The 22,152-nt window shown below is 36.0% G+C and overlaps 1 protein-coding gene across 3 annotated transcripts; it reads right to left on the bottom strand.

Moving 5' to 3' along the window:
* Window positions 1–2,575: 2,575 nt before the first annotated feature.
* On the bottom strand, window positions 2,576–21,266 carry LOC145584988 (protein OSB3, chloroplastic/mitochondrial-like). 3 transcript variants are annotated; one of them, XM_081641760.1, is made up of 11 exons: window positions 20,710–21,266; window positions 17,421–17,559; window positions 16,390–16,474; window positions 15,421–15,656; window positions 8,998–9,082; window positions 8,227–8,540; window positions 7,162–7,237; window positions 6,470–6,771; window positions 5,389–5,464; window positions 4,772–4,990; window positions 2,576–2,766 (listed from the first exon to the last, which is right to left on the bottom strand). In XM_081641760.1, the coding sequence occupies exons 1-11, from the start codon at window positions 21,042–21,044 to the stop codon at window positions 2,591–2,593; spliced, it is 2,043 nt and encodes a 680-aa protein (XP_081497886.1). In that variant the 5' UTR covers window positions 21,045–21,266; the 3' UTR covers window positions 2,576–2,590. The 3 variants fall into 3 exon arrangements, with proteins under 3 accessions (XP_081497886.1, XP_081497885.1, XP_081497887.1); XM_081641759.1 differs by having other exon boundaries at window positions 15,355–15,656; window positions 20,710–21,265; XM_081641761.1 differs by lacking the exon at window positions 2,576–2,766 and having other exon boundaries at window positions 4,657–4,990; window positions 15,355–15,656; window positions 20,710–21,263.
* Between the last annotated feature and the right edge of the window lie 886 nt (window positions 21,267–22,152).

Here is a 22,152-nt window from a genome sequence, read left to right on the forward strand (position 1 = left end):
GCCCGTGAAATGGCCCGTGGCACGGCCCGCGTGCATGGCCCGCAGGCACGGCCCGCGGGCTAACGGCTATAAACGGCTGCACTTGTTTTTTCCCTCCAACGGCTATAAACGGCTATAAACGGCTCTATTTTCACCTATAAATACCACCCTCAACTTCCAATTCTTTCCACAACTCATCTTCTCATCTCATTCTCTTACTCTCTTATTCTCATATATTATAATTTATAAATTATAATCTCTTAATATTTCTTAATCTCTTATTCTCTTATAAATTTTACATTTTTAATATTATTAGTCTACTACCAAAAAAAAAAAAAAATTGTTATATTTACATTCGGGAAATTATAATTTCGGGATATTATAAATTCGAGAAATTATAAATTTGGGAAAGCATTGAAGCGTCATTGTAAGATCTAACTCAACTTTATTTTAATTTGTTATTGTTATTGTTATTGTTATTATTATTGTTATTATTATTATTATTATTATTATTATTATTATTATTATTATTATTATTATTATTATTATTATTATTATTATTGTTGTTGTTGTTGTATACTTGGAACTACTTAATTACATAAAAACTACTTTCAGCATCCAAGCCTCCTCCGTTGCCTCGGAACGAGCTTTTAGTGCTTCGGGAAGGGTTCTAGACGATAGAAGAACAAGTTTGAAGCCCGAAACACTAGAAATGTGTGTTTGCTTGAAGGATTGGATGGATGCCCAAGAACGCATCCAAGATCGTACTTTTACGGCCAAGGTCAACATCGATGGTTCCGATCGTTCTGGTTCAACTAGCTCCTCCGCATTAGCTAGTGAACATGAAGCCGAAGATGAAGACGAAGAAGATAATGAAGACCTTGATTGAAGATTACCAACAACTCGAGAATTAATATTAATTAGCGAAAATTCTAGTATTTCCTATGTACTCTATTAATTAGTGAAAATGTTAGTATTTCCTATGTTGGCTATGTACTCTATTAACATTAGCCGTATAATAAAATAACAAAATAAGTTATTCATCAATTATTGTTAGTTGTACACTTGTACTTCATATTATCTTTTACTTAATAAATTTTTATGAATGAATTTTTTCAACTTTTAATTTTATGGAATATGTTATATTGTTATTTAATTTTTGTCTAATACTTATATAGTTATATGAATAATATGATATATAGTAAATTATGAATGAACAATAAATATTAATATAATTTAAACAATATTTAATATAACTTAACTCCATAAAAAATTTAATAATTATTAAATTCAAATATTAAATTGTATAATTATTCAATTCAATTTTTTCTTTCATAAAAAAAATTCAAGTTTTTTTAAAGTTTTTTTTTTTTTTTTTTTTAAAAAAAAGAAAAAGAAAAAAGGGTAAGCCGTGGGCCGGCACGGTGGCCGGCACGACGGCCAGCCCGGCACGACGGCCAGCCCGGCACGGCACGACCGGCACGGTGGGCCGTGCCGTGCCATGGACACGGAAGCTTGAAGGCAGGCACGGCACGGCACGGCCCGCCTCCACCGTGGGCCGGCACGGCCCGGCACGACACTGTTCATGGCCCGCCTAGGCACGGCCCACGGCAGGCCCGGCACGGCCCATGCCCACCATTAAGCGTGATAGGTTGATACTCTTGTTGTTTGATAATGTACATAACATAGCAAATTTATAGAAGTACAAATTTAAAAACTAACGTTGATATTAATTGGTTGTTGTTGTAGTGGTGATTAGGATTATACTTGGTAGGGAGAATCGCGTGTTCAATCCTTTATAACAACAATTGTAAGGGGGCTGGAACCTAACCATCCTTTAATTAATAATATATAGTACCATTACAATAATTTATAGTATTATTCCACTATCAATGGTACATTTTCCATCTCAGTGGTATCAATGTTAATTTTTAAAATATTACAAATATGCTATACTATGTACCAACAAATATATAACATTACTGCATTACTAAATATATATAACAATAGTGCATTACTAATAATATATAACAATATGGCATTACTAATACTTCCTCCCTCTCCAATGATATTGCAATAATGGACTTTAGCACTATATATATATATATATATATATATATATATATAGAACTAGGACTATTCATCTCTCTTATTTGACCATATAATATGATTTATACGTTAAACAAAATATAATCATGTAAGATCTTGTTAGATTCGTCTCTTAAAATACTTTCACAATATCAACTTTTTATAATATTTACTCTTATATAATTACACATATTTAACATATAAAATGTAATTTGAAATGCGTAATTTCATCTTTGTTGCAATATTATTGGAATGGAAGAAATAGTATATAACAATAGTGCATTACTACACTACTTCCTCAATTACTTTTGGTGTTTACCACCGTTAATTATTAAGAGCATTTGGTAACATTTTATTAAACTCAAGAGTATATGGTGAATTTGAAATGCTTTATCGGTATATGGTGAATAAATATTTGTTGACATTTTTATTAAACATAAGGGTATATAAAAACCCTAATAATTACAAGTATACTACTCCCTCCGTTTTTTTTTATTTGTATCATTTTGGACTGCACTAAGTTTTAGGAGAGTAATATAATATTGTGAATGGGTGAATAAATTATTATAGTGTAAGATGGGGACCATAAAAGAGAAAGTATGTGAGAGGATTGTTTTGGGTTTTTTTTTTGTCCCTCGGGAGAGTTACAGCTCGAAAATTGGTCCGGTGCGGCCTGTACCTGCAAAACAACGGAAACTCCTGTTGGTTGGAATTCCGCCTCCGACGATCAAGTTAGAACGTGGTGGAGTGAGTAAAAAGTGCGGAAAAAGATAAAGATGAGATCTTTACAGATCCCGAGATCAGGTGTTTTCTCTGATGTGAGAGAAATGTAGGTGAGGTAATAAATGATTGAATCACCCTCCCCCCATAATGGGGAATCTCTCCCTATTTATAGGGTCATGGGAAAATGTGCCCTTATTCTAGGTCAGGTGACCTAGATTTGGTGGGCTATGACAAGTTTATGGGGAATTGGGCCTGAAAGCCGCCATTCCATGACATGACAATGGGGTCCACGTGTCAACACTCAATTGGTCTTGTTTAAACCAATGCTGGGCGGACAAGTGTCCTAATCTCAGGCCACCACGTGGCAGGGTAATTTTACCCAAAACAAGGATAGATATTTTTATTATTTTAGTGGAGACCATGGAAAAGAGTAAAATGATAATAAAGTTAAGTGGGGTTTAAAATAAGAGAGATAAATGATAAAATATAGTATAAAGTTATCAAATATAAAAGTGATGCATTTAAAAAAAACACCCCAAAAAGGAAAGTGATGCAAATAAAAAAAAAAAACGGAGGGAGTATTAGGGTAATAATAACTTGATTTTTATTCCTAAAAGTGCATAGCACGGGCTTTAAACTAATTTCAAAAAAATAATAATAACACATTTTTTTTTGGAAAAAAAAAAGAAAAATTAAAATGAATAATCCCACCTTTGCTTGATCTGCTCAAAACGAGCTCACCTTTGAGTATTCTGGAACAAGCCCACCTTTGCCCTCTATTTTCTCAAAACAAGCCTTTTTACCTATGATCTATTGAGCAGGTTAATTTTTTTTTTATTTTTTTTTTTTACAAATCTTTCTCCTCCACTTCACCACTCTCTTCCTACCTGCATTCCCTGTCACCACCAACACTACCATCACCCACTCTTCGCACCACTCCTTACCGCAACCAAAGCCACCACACCACCTTTGCAGCAACTGCACACCATCAACCTCAATTAATCACAACACCTTCACACCCACAACCCACCTGCTGCACTCTCCCAACACCACCACCGAACCGCAAACACCACCTCTGCTAACACCGACACACCGCAAGCCAGCCGCAATAATAATCGCACCTAATAACACCAACAGCGCCGCAAGTCACTTGCAAGCAATTTACGAAGCCTCGAATCACCAATTTGACGCATAAGCAGCGGCAATTAGCAATTAATACTCGAATTGCATGGGTTCTTTGGGTCGGGCTTTTGAGTAGTGGAGGTAAAGTTAAGGGGGAGTGTTGGTGGGTTTTTTGGGTGAGTTTAGGAGACGAGGCAGTGTGATAGGGGTAGGTAAAGGTTTTTACGGGTGGGTTTCAGGGTGAATGAAGGTGGTTGTCGTTGGGGGGAGGGCAGGGGCAGCAGGCGGAGCGGGGAGAGGAGGCAGTGGCAGTGGCGGCAGCCGGAGGGGGGATGGCCGGTAATGTTGGGATAGGAAGAGGAGAGAGAAAAGTTTTTTTAAAAAAATTATTTTCATTTGTATTTTAAAATTGGATCAATTAAAAGATGACATGTGGCAGTCACCTTCTAAAACCGGTTACTAAGTTAAAAAAACAGGTCAAGGGCTTGTTTTGAGAAAATAGAGGTCAAAGGTGGACTCGTTACCAGAATACGCAAAGGTGGGCTCGTTTTGAGCAGATCGAGCAAAGGAGGGATTATTTATTTCAATTTTTCCAAAAAAAAAAGGTTTAGATGGTAGTCATTTTACCGCAGTATCATACCTAGACGTCCAAGACAGGAGGTGCAAAGCATAAACTTTCACCTTTCTCCTTAGGCTTCTGCTACAATGCCATGTACTTTAAATAAATTTGAGAGTTAGTAGCAATAAAAATAAGAAGTGAAAATTTAAAATAAAAATAAAAAAGAGAGATATACAGCTAATGTTCCAGCATCCAAGTTGATAAACACTCATTACATCCTAAAAGAATTAGCCGTCATACCATTAATTGGTTCTCTTGATATTCCAGAATCAAGTATTTTAATTTGTTGATAAACCCAGGGAGAATCACAACCACCAAGCCATAGCGCTTCACCAGAAGTCTTGTGCTTGAAATCTGGTTGCTTTGGATTCTTCTTACTTTTCCGATTGTCATACCATTCATCAGGATTAGCAAAGAATTTCTTCCACAATTTCTTTTGCGCGCTAGATTTACTTTCACCTATAAAACCACCAAAAAATAAAAACGGATAAGCCTCACTGATCTGCACAAAATAGGAGTCTGGGATCAGACAATGACTTCCAAACCCCAGATCATGATGACCAAGTAAACTGTAAAATGCATGTTTGTTAATGTACAGAAATATTAAGCTGAGGTATGCATGGCACAGCCAAATCTGCTAACAAAATTGCAAATTTCAAATCTACATATGCAGCCTTATTACAGTTTTACCTTCCACTTAATTATGACAAGATTTATGCACTTTAAAACACTAATTATTATATACATCTACAATTATATTATATTCTAAAAGTGACACAATGTGCATAGGCTAGTCACAAAATCGAGATAATCAAACACCAGAAATCATTTCCTAGCTAGTAATATGTATAACTTACGAGTTTCTGATCCTGAATTTTCAACACTCTGGAAATTTTCCCCAGGCTCATCCAAAGTCAATTCCTCTGCTGTCACCTGCAGAAACCATTTGAACAGATTAATGATCCTGTGATTGAATATGAAATGTGTGTAATTCTAAATCTGTGGATCCAACCCACATCAGTTGCAATTAGTGGATGGAAGGCACATTGTTGAAACATATCACATCCTAATGAGCTTCACCGTTGTCACACTAGATTAACATATGACTAGGCACATCGGCCTCTTACCCTTGCATCCTACACGTTTTGCAATATCTTATCTTTCCCGTCTACCTCATAGTGCTAGACCAGAAATGCTCCGAAAAAAAAGTGTTCATCAAATTTATATATTGATTCAGTTTCAGCACTAAAAACACCAATATCTATTAAATTAAGAACTCAAGAGGATTGCTTCATTTGTAGATAGTAAGGTGAACTTCAGTTATATACCAAAAAGCTTCCCCTACCCCTCAGACCTCAGTCCCTTTAAAGTTAGTTGCCTTTGTCTCATCAGCCCACACCACCTATATTGCACCTTTTTACACATCAAACCAATATCAAGTATCTGATACCAATTTTCAATCAGTGCCCTTCTCATACAATATCATGTCAGCAAGGGTCATGTATCATACCTTGAAATAAAAATATCTATAGGAAACCTAAAGTAAGCAAGAGAATAGAGACCATGACAGGTAATGTACATCACAATAACAAATGAAATGGCTCTCTCCTAACAAACAAAAGTTTTTCCAACAAACAACCTAAAACAAACAACAGGCAAAAAAGAAACACAACTTTTGTCTGGCTAAACAAGTCTTATGCAGCATTAAATCAAAAAGCACCTAGAGGATATAAATGTGCATCAATCTTTCTTCGGATAATGACTCAAACTAAAAATCGATAATTGATTATATGATATTAACAGCCATGATTTGGACTATATTTCTGTTGTCATACCTGTCAAGTTACTAAAGTTCCATTTCATCCATAATAAACATCACTAGACCTAAGAAATAAACGTAGTTTTTCACTAGTATCATTGACAATCTTCATTGCTTACATTAAGGTTTAGCTCCTCCAACAGCTCACCAGACACCCATTTGGTTGGGGAAGATTTGGATGTCACTTCATTATTTGCTCCTCCTAAAACTCTAGAGCCAAGTATTTCAACTTGTTCTTTAACCCATAGAGGATCACGTTCACTGAACCAGAGTGCTTCACCAGAACTCTTATGCTTGAAATCTGGTTGCTTTGGATTCTTCTTACTTTTCCGATTGTCATACCATTCATCTGGATTGGCAAAGAGTTTTTTCCACAAGTGAAGCCTGTCATTTTTCTTTTGCAAGCTAGATTTACCCTCACCTATAAAACCACCCAAAAAAACACGATAAGCCTCACTAATTTGCACAAAAACGGGAGTGCGGATTAGATAATGACTAGTAATCCCTAAATTATGATGACCAAGTAAAACGCATGAAATATTGCAACATTTTATCGACATATTCAAATATAAAGCTGAGGTATGCATGGCAGCAACAAAATAACTAACAATATTGCAGATTGCAAATCCACATATGCAGTTTTTTTTACTTCTGCTACATATTAGGGCAACATTTACGCAATTTTAGGAACTAATTATTATATATAGCTTCAAGACTCCAAGTAAAGCGACATAATGTACATACGCTTGTCGGAAAATCAATGAGAGAGCCAAAAACCAGAAACCATCTCCTAACTAGTAAGGTAACTTACGAGTTTCTGATCCTGAATTTTCAACTCTCTGGAAGTTTTTACCAGTTTCATCTAATGTAAATTCCTCAGCTGTCACCTGCAGAAACCAATTGAGAAAATTAATGACCATCTGATTGAGTACTACAATTATGTGTAATTCAAAATCTGTGGATCCAAACCATATCAGATGCAATTAGAGGGTGATAGGGATATTGCTAAAACACATATCACATCCTAATAAGCTTCACCGTTGTCACACTAAAATAACATATGACAAGGCACATTAACCTCTTAGCCATCATCCTACAAGTTTTGCAACATCTTCTCTTGCCCTTTCACCTCAGAGAGTTATAGACCATAAACGCTCAGAACAACTTTAATTCATAATCAAATTTTAATATTGATGTCAGCTTCAGAATCAAAAACAACAATTCATTAAATAAAGAGCTCCAGATGATTGCTATATTTGCAGATATTATAAGGTGTGCTTCAGTTATATTCCAATAAGCAAACCCTCCCCCTTAGTCTTTCTAAAGTTAGTTTCCTTTGTTTCATCAGCCCACCCCTCCTGTATTGCACCTTTTTCACACATCAAACCAGTAACAAGTCTCTAATACCAATTTCAATCAGTTCCCTTCTCGTACAATATCATCAATAAAGGTCATAGATCATACACCATGAAACAAAAATATCTACATGAAACCTTAAGTAAGCAAGAGATCATGCCAAGCAATGTACGTCACAATAACATATAACAAACAAAATTATTTCCAACAAACAACCTAAAACAAACAGGAAAAAAAAAAGAGAGAGAGACAGCTTTGGTCTAGCTAAACAACTTGTATGCAGCATTCAAATCAAAGAGCATCTTGAGGATCAGAAAGTGCATCAATCTTTTCTTCAGAGTATGATTCATACTAAGGATGGGTAATTGTTTATATGCAATTGACAGCCATAATTTTGGACTACGTTTCTGTTGTCATACCTGTCAAGTTACTAAAGTTTCATTTCATCCATGATAAAATTCTTGAAATTGCTAGTCTAAGAGATAAATCTTGTGTTTCATTGACAATCTTCATTGCTTACATTAAGGTTTAGCTCCTCCAATGGCTCACCAGACACCAATTTGGCAGAGGAAGATTTGGATATCGCTTCACTATTTGCTCCTCCTACATGTCTATAGCCAAGTATTTCAACTTGTTCTTTAACCCATAGAGGATCACGTTCACTGAACCAGAGCGCTTCACCAGAACTCTTATGCTTGAAATCTGGTTGCTTTGGATTCTTCTTACTTTTACGATTGTCATACCACTCATCTGGATTGGCAAAAAACTTTTTCCACAAGTGAAGCCGGTCAATTTTCTTTTGCGAGCTAGATTTACCTTCACCTATAAAACCACCTAAAAGAAAGAGGTTAATGTACCCTTCTTCTCCAAAATCTTGTCATGCTTTTCCATTTAGCATAAATTGACAGGAAGTCCAGGATTAGACAATTCATTCCAAGCCCCAGACCACAATTATTAAGTAAAAACAGGCAAGGCTACAAAGTACAAAGCCTACAATCTATAAGATAAACAAATGCTTGCAACCATGTATCAGTGAGTTGAAACATCAGGCTGAGGTATGCATGGAAGCCATATCCCAAACCACACTAACAATATTACTGAATTCCAATTACATATGCAATTATTCATTTATAATATGGCCAAATTTATACAATTTCAAGCACTATATAATTAGCATTTCAAAATATTTTCTGTAAATTCAGCCATCTGAGCCATGTACATAGGTTCATCACAATGGCAATGAGAGAATCAATGACTGGAACAGTCACCTAACTAAAATAAGGAACCTTACCAGTTTCTTTGTCTGAATTTACACCTCTTTGAATGTTTTTCCCAGATTCATCTGGCTCAGGATCATCTAATTCTTCTTCAGTCACCTGCAAAAATAAATAGAACAGGTTAACAACCCTGTGAGGCTGTGAATAAAGCTCACAAATATGTGTGATTTGAACCACTAGGCATAATCCTTGCATCCAACACCTCAGTTGAATTTTGTGGGTAAAAGTCATGTTGTGAGAACACATATCACATCCTAATGAGCACCACCACCGTCGCACTAAAATAAAATACGACCAGGCACTTCAGCCTCTTACCACCCCCATCAAACATGTTTCCCATGTTGCAATATTTAAGTAATGGAGAAAGTACTATTTACATGTAACAGAACATGACAGCCCACCAGTAGTCCTGACCTACACTCAAAGGAAAAGACAAAAGCCAACCAAGGAGGGGGGAACAACAAGCAGCAATGGTGGAACAACAAGAGAGAGAGAGAGAGAGAGAGAGAGAGAGAGCTGATCAAAAGTCACTAACTTGGAGAGTTGTAGCCTCAAGCTACTAAATTAGCAATAAAGGCTTATCAATCTCTCTTAATTTCTTGCTTTATTGCATACATACAAATCAACCAGCTTTGAGTCTATTACAGTGGTATTAGAGTAGGGAGATCATGGTGACATCAGTCTTCAGCCACTCAAAGAATGGCTTCCTTGGAGGATAAGTTTGTAGGAATGGAAGATTAGAATTGGAAGGAGGAGGAGGACGTCACTAGTAGGGAGGTAGCAACCAGGGTGTCACAGGGAAGTCGAGGTTGCTCAAAACTCTAGAAGAAATAGTGGATGTGGCAGTGAAGAGAATAGGAAGGGCAAATTGACAGATTTCGAGATAATCCCAGATGACAGCCGCAAGGAGGGACCAAGAGAAGCTTAGACAGAACTGCCAACTGGAAGGAGACAAGGGAGACCGAGGATAGTCATTCGTAATATACTTGAAAGGGGAAAACAGTCATCAAGGGTCAAAGTAAAAGAGCAATGAGAGGGAAGAGGAAAAGCGAGAATGGTCCAGTGGAGGTGGTGGGGGTGGCCATTGGAAGTAATGTAAGCTTGAGACTGAAGGAGAAGACCCAGATGGGTGGACACTTAGAAGTGTACATCAACTTCTACCACCTGAACAAGGAGTAGAAGATGGAAGCACCGGTGGTTTCGATGGAAGGTGATGCCCTGCGCTGTTTTAGTGGGAGAACAGGAGAAGACCAATTAAAAGTTGGTAAGAGCTTGCACTATATACTCCAACGTTGGTGGCAGATTACAGGCAAAAGTTTATTGAACTAGGAGCACCCTTGGAAGACGTACCGAAAAATATTATGTTGGGACACATACACCTCATAATATGGTTAGAGGAAGAGATTAAGGCAGAAAATAGGTCTTAGATCCTTATAGCCGGAAGGTAGTCACAGACACTTTATAACAGGTAACGTAATCAGGTAGGGGAAATTAAAAAAGGAATGATGGGGCCAAGTAAGTTGGGGCCCTCTAATAAAATCTTAAGACTTCTGCATTTGGGCTTGGAATCTCTCTGGCAAGCAACACCATCAACACTCACACTGAAAAAAATTGGCCCAAAAAACATTCCCAGGGCTCCGTGAACATGACAAAGCCCTACCAGCATGGACTCCCACGAACATGAGAATTACAGGAAAAGAAAGCCAAAGGTCTCTGATTTAGATGGGGAGTGGTGGGGACTTCTGCATCAATGTAAGAAAAAGCAATTGAGTGTTCTGTTAGTCGAGGATGACGGGGTGAAGAAACAGTGAATGGGGTGGACAAAGCAACGGAGTAGCTGTCCATAACAGCCCGGGCGGAAGTTTCACTATGGTCGTTTATTGAATTTTCAAGCTCGAAACCATGAAGTTGAGAGGGGTGATAGGCCTCGCCCGCGCAATGGTGGTGGTAATAATAGATCCAGGGGAAACTTATAATTTTATTAATTTATTTCCACAACAACGGTCTATGTTAATTGACACTTACGAATTTGGAGTATCCTAACGATTGGAGAGACAAGTTGTGGAAGAGGAGTATAAGCAAGTCAAGATGAAACTAGATTGGGGAGTGGAAATTGTAGAGGAATTTTTACTCTTACAACTAGGAAACACGAATGTTATCATGGGAGTACAATGTTAGAGGGTTCAATCGATATAAATTAGAAGACTCATACAATGAGATTTCAAAGCGGGAGCCTCCTCAATGATCCAACCTTACAACTCTAGAATAACACTCATGGCTATGCTCCGTACATTCAACAAGGTACAAGGTAAATTGAAGAGGAGGGTAGTAAGGAGGAAGAATAACCAAAAATTTTGCGTGAAGTATTATACCACCACCAAGGGATTTTTGAAACTCCTACCCTCAAATACAAATGAATATGAATGAGATTGAGAAACGCATCAGGAGATGCTTGATGTGAGAATCATTCGCAGTAGTCCTTTTTTCTAGCCGGTGTTGTTATTTTGGTAAAGAAAAAAGACAAGTCTTGGCGTTTCAGGGTGGATGAACGAGCCCGAAATAAAGCTCCTTGAAGGTCGACTATCATTAAATATTGATTAAGGCCAACGACACTCACGAAACGGTTCACACCAATAAAGGCCATTATGAGTTTTTAATGCCTTAGTGACCTTTCAATCGCTTACAAATGAGGCATATCGGCCTTGCGAAAATTTGTGTCGGTCTTTTATTTATGATATTCTAGATCATAGAGAGAATGAAGAGAAGCATGTAGAACATCTATAAAAAGTGTTGAGTAAGTTGGCCGAACACAAGGTTTTTGCAAACAAGAAGAGTGAATAGTGGCTTACTTGGGCCATATAATCTCACATGCCAAGGTGGCCGTAGGCATGGAGAAGGTGAGGGCGATGATTGAGTGGCCCATCCCCAAATACTTAGAAAGATTTGCGTGGCTTCTTAGATCCACCGTTCCCCCACAGCCGCATAAGAAGACACTTCCCCTGACTTCATGACTTCATCGAAGGGCTGCTTAAATCAAAGGGGTTAAATACCATCCTAGAGGTGGTGGTTTTGCGTATCCAAATATACCATACCTCAAGTATCCTTCATGAAGGAAATAGTTCGACTTTGTGATTTTCTTAGGGTCGTTTGGTTCACTAAGCTAGAATGGATTTGTATAGATTCTCATACTTGGGTAGTATGGATTCTATATCCCATACCAATCTAAAGTTGTTTGGTTTAATCATGGAATAGATTCTCATACTTGAGTAGTGGTATGGATTATGAATTCTGGGGGGGTGGGGTTTAATGAGATTCCAAGGGAATGGGGTGGAGTTAGGATCCCCCGAGTATGAGATTCCATACTTAAATAGCCCAACCAAACAAATAAAACCATGGAATGGATTCTAAATCCATTCCAACCCATTCCAAGAAGCTCAACCAAACAACCCCTTAATCTATTGTATCAAATAGACACAACATTATTTCAAGCATCTTTGGGAAGGAATTGTTTCGCTTGCAGGGTTTTAAGCTCAATTGAAAAACAGAGATTGTCAACAAGACCCTTGAGATGTACGTGAGATGCTTCTCAAGCGAAGCCGAGGCTCTGCAGGGTGGCTCTCTTAGGCAAAGTTCTCAAACAACACTTTGCCCCACACTTCGATGGGAATGACACCCTTTAAGGTGGTGTATGGTAGGGAACCGCCAAAGGGTCACCAAGGTAGGAGTCGGACACACAACAGTATAAATTGGAGGAGCGGTTGCAGAGGAGGGGATTTGGATTTCATGTTGGAAGAACTAAGGATGATGCTGAAAGTGGAACAAAAGATGAAGGGGAATGTCGATCAACAAAGGAGAGAACAATCCTTGGAGGTAGAAGATGAGGTATACCTAAAAATCCAGCCGTAGCAGCAGACCTTGGCCAAAAGACTCTTTGAAAAGCTGCAGACAGGTATTAATGGCCTATTGCGATAATCCCTGAACCTGCCAGACACTTGTAAGCTTCATCCAGTCTTTCATGAGTCCCAATTCCCAATTAAAAAGGGCCATAAACAGCTCACTGTTGACATAGAGCTAGAAGTGCAACTAGCGGAGGTGATGGATGTCAGGCATAGGAGGAAGGAGAGTTCAACCATAACTGAAGTCCTAATCAAATAGAAGGGGCTGCAGCCAATTGAAGCCACCTAGGAAGAAGTCGTGGCCATTAATGATTCCTAGGTTCCACCTTGGGACAAGGTGAATCTTCAAGGGGGAAATGATGTAACAGACCATAACAGCCCACCAGAGGTTCCAACTACACTCGAAAGAAAAGAAAAAAGCCAACCAACCAAGGAGGAAAGGAGCAACAAGCAGCAACAGTAGCACAAGCAGCAGAGTAGCAGGCAGCAGGTGGCGGCCCTGTGCACAAGAAGACAAGCCGTCTAGAATCAACCTAGGGAATGTACATAAACAAAGAAATAGAAAGAATAGGCATTTTGTGAGTGAATTTTCATTAAGACTTGTGACTTAAAGTCACTAGCATGGAGAGTTGTAGCCTCAAGCTAGAGTAAATATGTAAGGAAGGCTTAGCAATATCAATCAAAGTATCAATCTTTCTCTTAATTCCTACTTTATTGCATAAAGACAAATCAGCCAGAGTCTATTACATTACATCATTGAGGACATGCTAGTAAATTTAGGGAACTAGTACATTCCAAATGATGTTGTGATGCTAGAAATGCAATAACACTTTTAAATGCTTATCATTTTTTATACCAACCATTCTAGCTATTGTCGATTCCATAATAAATGCTGGGAAATATTTTTTGAGGGTCAGAGATTAAAAAAAAAAAAAAGATGTAATATGCGTCATGCAAAGAAATTACCATCTTTTCAGAGAGTGCATGTATCGAGTATTTAGATCGAAGAGCACATATTGATGACTAGTAAAGTACCAAGCACATCCCTTTCAAAAAAAAAAAAAAAAGTGCCAAGCACATCAAAAAACCTCCATTGGAGCCTTAGGCCCTGTTCTTTTGAGCTTCTGGGAAGAGCAGAGCAGAGCAGATTTCAGCAGAGCAGAGAAAAGCAGAGCAGAGCAGATTTCAGCAGAGCAAAGCAGATTTCAGCAAAGCAGAGCAGATTGAAGCAGAGCAAAGCAGAGCAGATTTCATTATTATTATTATTATTTTTATTATTATTATTACTACTAATATTGTTATTATTATTATTATTATTATTATTATTATTATTATTATTATTATTATTACTACTACTACTACTACTACTAATACTATAATAATAATAATTGTAATGCTTTATTATTGTTATTAAATATTAAATATTATTATTATTATTATGATTATTATTATTATTATTATTATTATTATTATTATTATTATTATTATTACTACTACTACTACTACTACTACAACTACTACTACTACTACTATTATTACTATTATTATAATCATTAAATTTTATTATTAAAAATTAATTATTATTAATAATATTAATATTATTAAATATTATTATTATTAAATATTAATTATATTATTATTAAATATTAATTATTATTATTATTATTAAATATTAATTATATTATTATTATTAAATATTAATTATATACTTCCTCCGTTTTCTTTTACTTGCAACACACCTTTTAAGCACGCAGTTTTAGGAGATGATTAGTGAGGGTAAACGAGCGATTTTATCAATATAATTTTTACACGAAAATTAGAATAGAGTTAAGTATCATTTGTAAAAATTATAATGAAAAATTTGTCCATTTACATTACATAAACCAGAGCTCAAAACACGTGCCACAAGGTTGTGTTGCAAGTAAAAGAAAACGGAGGAAGTATTATTATTAATAAATATTAATTATTATTAATAAATATTATTTATTTATTTATTATTATTAAATATTAAATATTATTATCATTAAGTATTAATTATTTATTATTATTTTTATTAAATATACATTATTATTATAATAATTCAATATTAAGTATTAATTTTAAGCAGAGCAGAGCAGAGCAGAGCAGATTGAAACAGAGCAGAGCAAAGCAGAGCAGATTTCAGCAGAGTAGAGCAGCTCTAAAGAACGGGGCCTTAGTAAGTGATACAGAGTGTCCTTCAAGGAACATAAGCTCCAAAGTGCAAATAAAATCCTTTACTCCACGAGTAACACCACTTACGAATTGTATTTAGTGAATCAATCTTTTCTTCTAAAAATGCCTAATAATTAAGATGTAAGAAAGTTTGCCACCATGGCTTAAGACTAATTCTGTTAAGTTTGTTTCATCCTATAAAATAATTAAATAAATTGTATTGCTAGTCTAACAGATCATTTTTTGTCTACGCTTGTATAATTGACAATTCAAATTGCTTACAGTAGGGTTTGGCACAATAAACAGCTCGTCTGACAAACATCTGGAAGAGGAATATTTGGAACTCACACCATAATTTGGGCCTCCTGAAAGTCTAGAGTCGAGTATATCTATTTGTTTTTTTACCCATGGCGGATCACGTTCACTGAACCAGAGTACTTCACCAGTACTCTTATGCTTGAAATCTGGTTGCTTCGGATTCTTCTTACTTTTCCGATTGTCATACCAGTCACTTGGATTGGCAAACAATAATTGCAACAACTGAAGCCGATTATTTTTCTTTTGCAAGCTAGATTCGCCTAATCCTACAAAAACACCAGAGATAAAAAAAAACATAAAATAAAATAAAATTTTAAGCCCCACCATTCTCCCAAATATCTTGTAATTTTATCATGCTTATCCAGTTAACAGTGAATTTTCAGCTTGGGGACATAGTATTAGAAAATGCCTTCCAAAGCCAGATCGCAATGCTATAAATCATGCAATAATTGACACGAATTGATAAATAAGGCTGAGATATGCATGGCAGGCATAATAAACAAACAATATTGCAGAATTCTAGTCTTCATAAGTACATATGCAGTTTTTCAGTCCTATTAAGACACTGTTCCCTTCACCTCAGAAAAAAAAAATTAAATCAAAATTAAATAAACAGTAAAATCAAGTTTAGATCGATATAAGATTCAATAGGTAATAATATGTTTTTAATAGTAAAAACTAGTTTAATGTGGTAAGAACAAGTTTTAATCAGTAACTTAATAGAATAAATACAACAAGGAATCAGAAAATATCACCTTCTATCAGTTAAAATTAGCTTTTTAAGCATATATACTTCGTATATTACAAGATAAAAAAATAATTGAAAATAAGTTTTAATCAATCAAAATCGGTAGAAAATGAAATTCAATAAAAATGCAGTGAAAAGAACAAGCATATATTCAATATTTCCAAACGACATCATATACATAGTCTCATCGCAATGCCAATGAGAGAATCAATCACAAGATATAGCCTTCTGACTACAGTCAGAAACCTTACCAGTTTCTTTTTCTGGATCCGCAGCTCTATGAGACAATTTTCCAGGTTCATCCAGCTTTACATAATTTAATTCTTTTGCTGTCACCTGCAAATGCAAATGAACAGGATAAAGACCCTGTGATGGAAAATGTCACATACATGTAATTTGAACCTCTGGACACATATCTGTGGATCTAACCCGTCCCAGTTACAATTTGAGCCCTTGTGAATGGAAGGCACGTCATAATGTCATTGGAAAACATATTACTTCAAAATGAGCTTCACCAATGTCGCACTAAATAAAATAAGACAAGGCATATCGGCCTCTTACCCTGGCCGTCATTTACGTTTTGTAACATTTTCTGTACATCATCCTAACAAAGTTACATACCACAAAAATGGAGAGCAAACTCATCAAAAAATTCAATTTGGTGTCAATTTCTACACTTAAGCAATTATATCCATTAAGCTCCAGAAGATTTTATTTTAGAAAGAAAGAGCTTTAAAAGACTGCTTTACTGGCAAAACAATCAGGGATCTCTCTCCACTCAAGTTAATTCCCAGCCTCTAATCACACACCTCTACCACACCATCCTACGCATCAAACACTTGTAGGTAGCGACACTGCCAGTGATAATAAGTGTCATACCAATCTTCACTCAGTACCCTTCTCATGCAATCCCAATTTAGCACCACTATAATAAAATGATAGAATATAAATGAAGCAATCTGGAGCATCCAAAGGAAAGATAACAAAACAAAGAATCTCCCCCTAAGATATCTTATTTTCAAAGATCTTTCCCCTACATATTGGATGCCAAAACCTTCTAGAGGCACATTCGAAGCCTAAGAAAAGGGTCTTTGATCATGTCATAGCCTTCTATAAAGGGGTTTTAAGTTACCTTTAAATAATAATTGCAACATTTATTGCAAAGGAAAAGAAAGGTTAGTACACTTGTGTCTCAATAAACCATTCCAAATAAAAAATAAATAGGCAAATAGAGAGAGAGAGAGAGAGAGAGAGAGAGAGAGAGAGAGAGAGAGAGAGAGACCTTATATCTTAAACTCTCTTTCCCTTCTGAAGTTGCTTTTGTATATGATCCCAGTTCACCAGATATGTATATGTAATCATTTTGTTTCAAATGCAGCAAAGCTCTCTCAGCCAACTCATCCCACATCACAAGTGTTATCCTGTACAGAAAACAATGGATTTGATATTTTGATCTCTAAAATTGTATTAAAAGTAGATCAGTCTAGAAAATATGTGGCCTAGATGTATTTTAAACAGTCCCAGCACATTGGGTTATGTTAAGTTAAGGTTGAAGTAAAGCTAGCTTAATACGCTATAACATATACTTCCTCCGTTCCATTTTACGCAACAGTTTGACATTTGCCATTATTCACATATTTTTGTTCGACCATCTTTAGTGATTGATATGTAAGGCAAAATATAATCAAGTGACATCTTGTTAGATTTGTCTCAAATTATATTATCATAATTTCAACATTTTATAAATTTAACTTTATCATAGACAGATATACCAATGGTTGAAGTTATACATTGGCAAACGAGAAAGTCTAAAATGGAACGGAAGCAGTATATCAACGCTCATCAATCTCTATGCCTCTATGGCTCGTTGTAAAAGGCTATACAATGAATTTAATTGTCATTTAAGAATGAATGTCTCATTTGAAGATTGATGAAAATACAATTCAACCACCATGAATGAGTTTTTCAACACAAAATTTTACATAACATATATCAACACATCTAGAAAATTAAAATGGTAGAAATGTATTGTGGGTCTTTTCATTGGAAAAACAAAGGCCTCAATGATGCATAAGGTTGAAAGAATCAAACACACACAAGGTTAAGATCAGCCTAATTCTCTAAAGGATTTAACCACCAATTAATTAATCAGGTTTGAAGGCCACGACACCCACTTAAGCAATATAACTTACACCAAAAGCTTAAAGAAATAAATCACCAGCTTTTAAACAAGACGAACGAATGTTTTAGCAAGACAAGCAAAGTAATTTTGATTGAACTAAAACTGAAAACATCGTATATGAGAAAATAAAAGATAAAAACTACACAAACCTAATTATTGATCAGTTTATTCGAAAATAAAATCCTATGTCTAATCTAACTCCCAATTTATTAGAAAAACTAACTGGACAATGATTACTGATTAGCTATATGATTAATTCACCCCTTTTTCACAATCTTTCCACCAAAAATTAGGTCTAGGTAGGTAAGTAGAAGAGTTCCGCCAAGTTGTACCAATCATTGGGCATTAATCTGCAAAGTAACAAAAGTGGCTAATAACATAAGTGGCATTTCAGTAATTAATTCCCCAAACCAGTAGCTATTAATGTAAATAGAAGCTTCCATACTAAGACTTTTGACAAACATAAAAACACCCATTTTAACTTAATTTGTAAAATAATGCAAGCCCAAAAACTAAAAAGGCAAATTAATTAATCAATCATGAGTATCCACTTTGCTCCCACATCACTCAACATTATTAAATCTTTAGCCTCATTTACAGATATTTTGATCCAAAAAGTAAAAATAATAAAAAAAAATTAAAGAAGGGGTGCCTAACGACTAACATACAAGACATGAGCGCCTTTGACTTGCACCTAGCACCTTGACTTCAAGGATCCTTTGCACCTTGATGCAGCTCTCACACCTTTTCAAACTATGAGCTAAGTAGTAACAAAGGTCCACAGCATTGGCAAAGCTGATTACATAAGCATCCTTTGTCGCCTGTCAGCTTGGGCTTAGAGAGGAATATGAGATAGATAATACCAAAAGGTGAGGCTAAGGATTTGACATCCTCCGGTTATAACATGGAACATTATATAGTTTAAGACTTTCTGCAAATGATATGCAGAAATAGATCTCATCACCAAATACTTTGAGGAAGATCGTAAGATAGAGATAATTAACAGAAGGAGAAGGAACTCACAAGCTATCATATCTCCAACAATATATTATATAATCTATTAGCAACAAACAAAGGATATAACTATCAATCTATCATCCTTCATTCTAAGGGAAATGAAGACAGAATTCTACATCCCACCAAAATGAACGTGATATAGGCTTCTTAATACTCTTCCTCAAAGGTAATAGAAAATTCAAGAAGCTCAGCAGATTTCATTTGTTCATTTCTGGATTTTCTGCAACTGATCAGAAAGAATTAGGTGGCCTTTAAAGGGTCTCGAGGTCGCCTGGAAAGGGTTTCCTGGAGGTTAGCATGTCAATGAAAAGAGGAGGGCCATGAGTATTCTACGGATTCAGATTTGTCACAGGCTGAAATAAAGAAATCCCAAATCAGAAACACATGCACAAATATCTGAACAAAGTAATTTGGTTAATGTGAATCCCTAACATCCTACATTACTACCATATTTTCAGCAGTGAGAAGTGAGAAGCTTTCCTTTCTCTTCTGACTCTCAAAAATTGTCTACAACAAGAGAACAAGCACTAACATGTTCCAAGGAATTATTCTACATATATAAGAGGTAAGAATTTTATAGAAAGAAAAAACTAGGTCGATTCTGCAAGCCAATCAGCAAATCAAAGTGAGGATACTCCCTAGTCAGGCACGGAGTCTAGCTTGATCAGCCATAGCAACGAAAGGACCGTCTTCAATCACCTGGTAATGTCTTTTTAACTGATGATATCTTATTTATGTGTGTGTGTGAATTTAAAACATACTTTAATACCAGTCAAAAATCAAAAGCACGGATTACAATATTCTCGACGCTTCAATAAAAATGTCCAATTTGACATTTCTTGTCTAGGAAGTGAGTTTTCAAACTCTGTTTATCTGACTACATTTCATCCAATATTTGAACAACATAGTTCATAAAAATACTTTACTGACAAAGTGACAATTAAAAAAATAAAAAAAATAAAAAAAAAAAAAAAAAAACCCTTCTCTTATTGATCTTGAACTCGAATCTTTCTCAAACTCATCCCAAAATTGAATAAGTCACTCCAAAACAAACGGTCCTCCTAAACCAAAATCATAATGTACACAAGACACAATTCTACAACTTTTCTCTTTTACATTATCAGAGAAACAAAATCATATCAAATAACCAATCATCAAACACACTTCTTTCTAAACAATTTTGCCACAAATGATGCAAACCCCATTACGAAATTAATCAAAAAATGAAAACCCAAAATTGAGATTATTCCAGTTTAAAATTCCATTACCCAATACTCACAATCAATTAAAAAAAAAAAAAAACCAAAAATTAAAACCCTAAAAATGAAAGCAACATAACAAATAAGCAGAAAAAAAAAAAGAAGAGTCTGACCAAAAAGAAGAATCAGAATTCGGAGAAGTTTTGACACGAAGAGAAGTGTAAACACCAAAATGGTCATCCTTGGAAGCAAATTTCTTAACAGGGAGATCGACAGTTCCAATAAAGCTAACTGAATTGTGAAGTTGAGGTGACCAAGTTACGGTCGAAAGACGAGCGGCTTTGCGAGCGTCAGCGTCGGCACAGTCCACTGATGCGGCAGCGGAGTAGCTGTGCGCTAGCCCAGGGTAGACAGCGGCAGAGGAAGAAAAGTGGGTGGTGCCATTGAGGGTGCGTATGAGGGAGATAGTTGCCGGAGAACGTAGTCGGAGCAAAGCTCGGGAGATCATCGCCAAACAGGAAGCGCAAGGTTTAGTCGTGGTGTAATGGTTATGCAGTACGACTGTACGAGTGTGAGGCGCCAAAAAGGCAAAAACCCTTAGTCATGAACCGTGAACTGAACTTCCGCTGGCATTATCGGACAGGATTGAAGAATACCGATACGAGACGAACTTTCTTCTATTTTTTTTTTTTTCAATTAAAGAATTCTGCTATAAGTGGGTTTGATTTTCCAACTGATAGTGGTGGGCATGGGCCGTGCCGGGCCTGCCGTGGGCCGTGCCTAGGCGGGCCATGAACCGGGCCGTGCCGGCCCACGGTGGAGACGGGCCGTGCCGTGCCGTGCCGGCCTTCAAGCTTCCCCTGTCCACGGCACGGCACGGCCTACCGTGCCGGTCGTGCCGTGCCGGGCCGCCCGTCGTGCCGCCGGCCCACGGTGGAGGCGGGCCGTGCCGGCCCACGGCTTACCCTTTTTTCTTTTTTTTTTTAAAAAAAAAATTAAAAAAAAACTTTAAAAAAACTTGAATTTTTTTTATGAAAGAAAAAATTGAATTGAATAATTATACAATTTAATATTTGAATTTAATAATTATTAAATTTTTTATGGAGTTAAGTTATATTAAATATTGTTTAAATTATATTAATATTTATTGTTCATTCATAATTTACTATATATCATATTATTCATATAACTATATAAGTATTAGACAAAAATTAAATAACAATATAACATATTCCATAAAATTAAAAGTTGAAAAAATTCATTCATAAAAATTTATTAAGTAAAAGATAATATGAAGTACAAGTGTACAACTAACAATAATTGATGAATAACTTATTTTGTTATTTTATTATACGGCTAATGTTAATAGAGTACATAGCCAACATAGGAAATACTAACATTTTCACTAATTAATAGAGTACATAGAAAATACTAGAATTTTCGCTAATTAATATTAATTCTCGAGTTGTTGGTAATCTTCAATCAAGGTCTTCATTATCTTCTTCGTCTTCATCTTCGGCTTCATGTTCACTAGCTAATGCGGAGGAGCTAGTTGAACCAGAACGATCGGAACCATCGATGTTGTCGTTGGCCGTAAAAGTACGATCTTGGATGCG

Source organism: Chenopodium album, chromosome 16 (assembly GCF_948465745.1).
Source record: "Chenopodium album chromosome 16, dcCheAlbu1.1, whole genome shotgun sequence".
In the NCBI taxonomy this organism is placed as follows: domain Eukaryota; kingdom Viridiplantae; phylum Streptophyta; class Magnoliopsida; order Caryophyllales; family Amaranthaceae; genus Chenopodium; species Chenopodium album.

Coding starts and splice junctions, on each gene's coding strand:
- LOC145584988 (XM_081641759.1), bottom strand. CDS start 21,044: ATGATCTCCCGAGCTTTGCTCCGACTACGTTCTCCGGCAACTATCTCC. Junction 15,657..16,389: donor GGATCCAGAAAAAGAAACTG/GTAAGGTTTCTG, acceptor GTGTTTTTGTAG/GATTAGGCGAATCTAGCTTG. Junction 4,991..5,388: donor AAATTCAGGATCAGAAACTC/GTAAGTTATACA, acceptor GTGGTTTTATAG/GTGAAAGTAAATCTAGCGCG.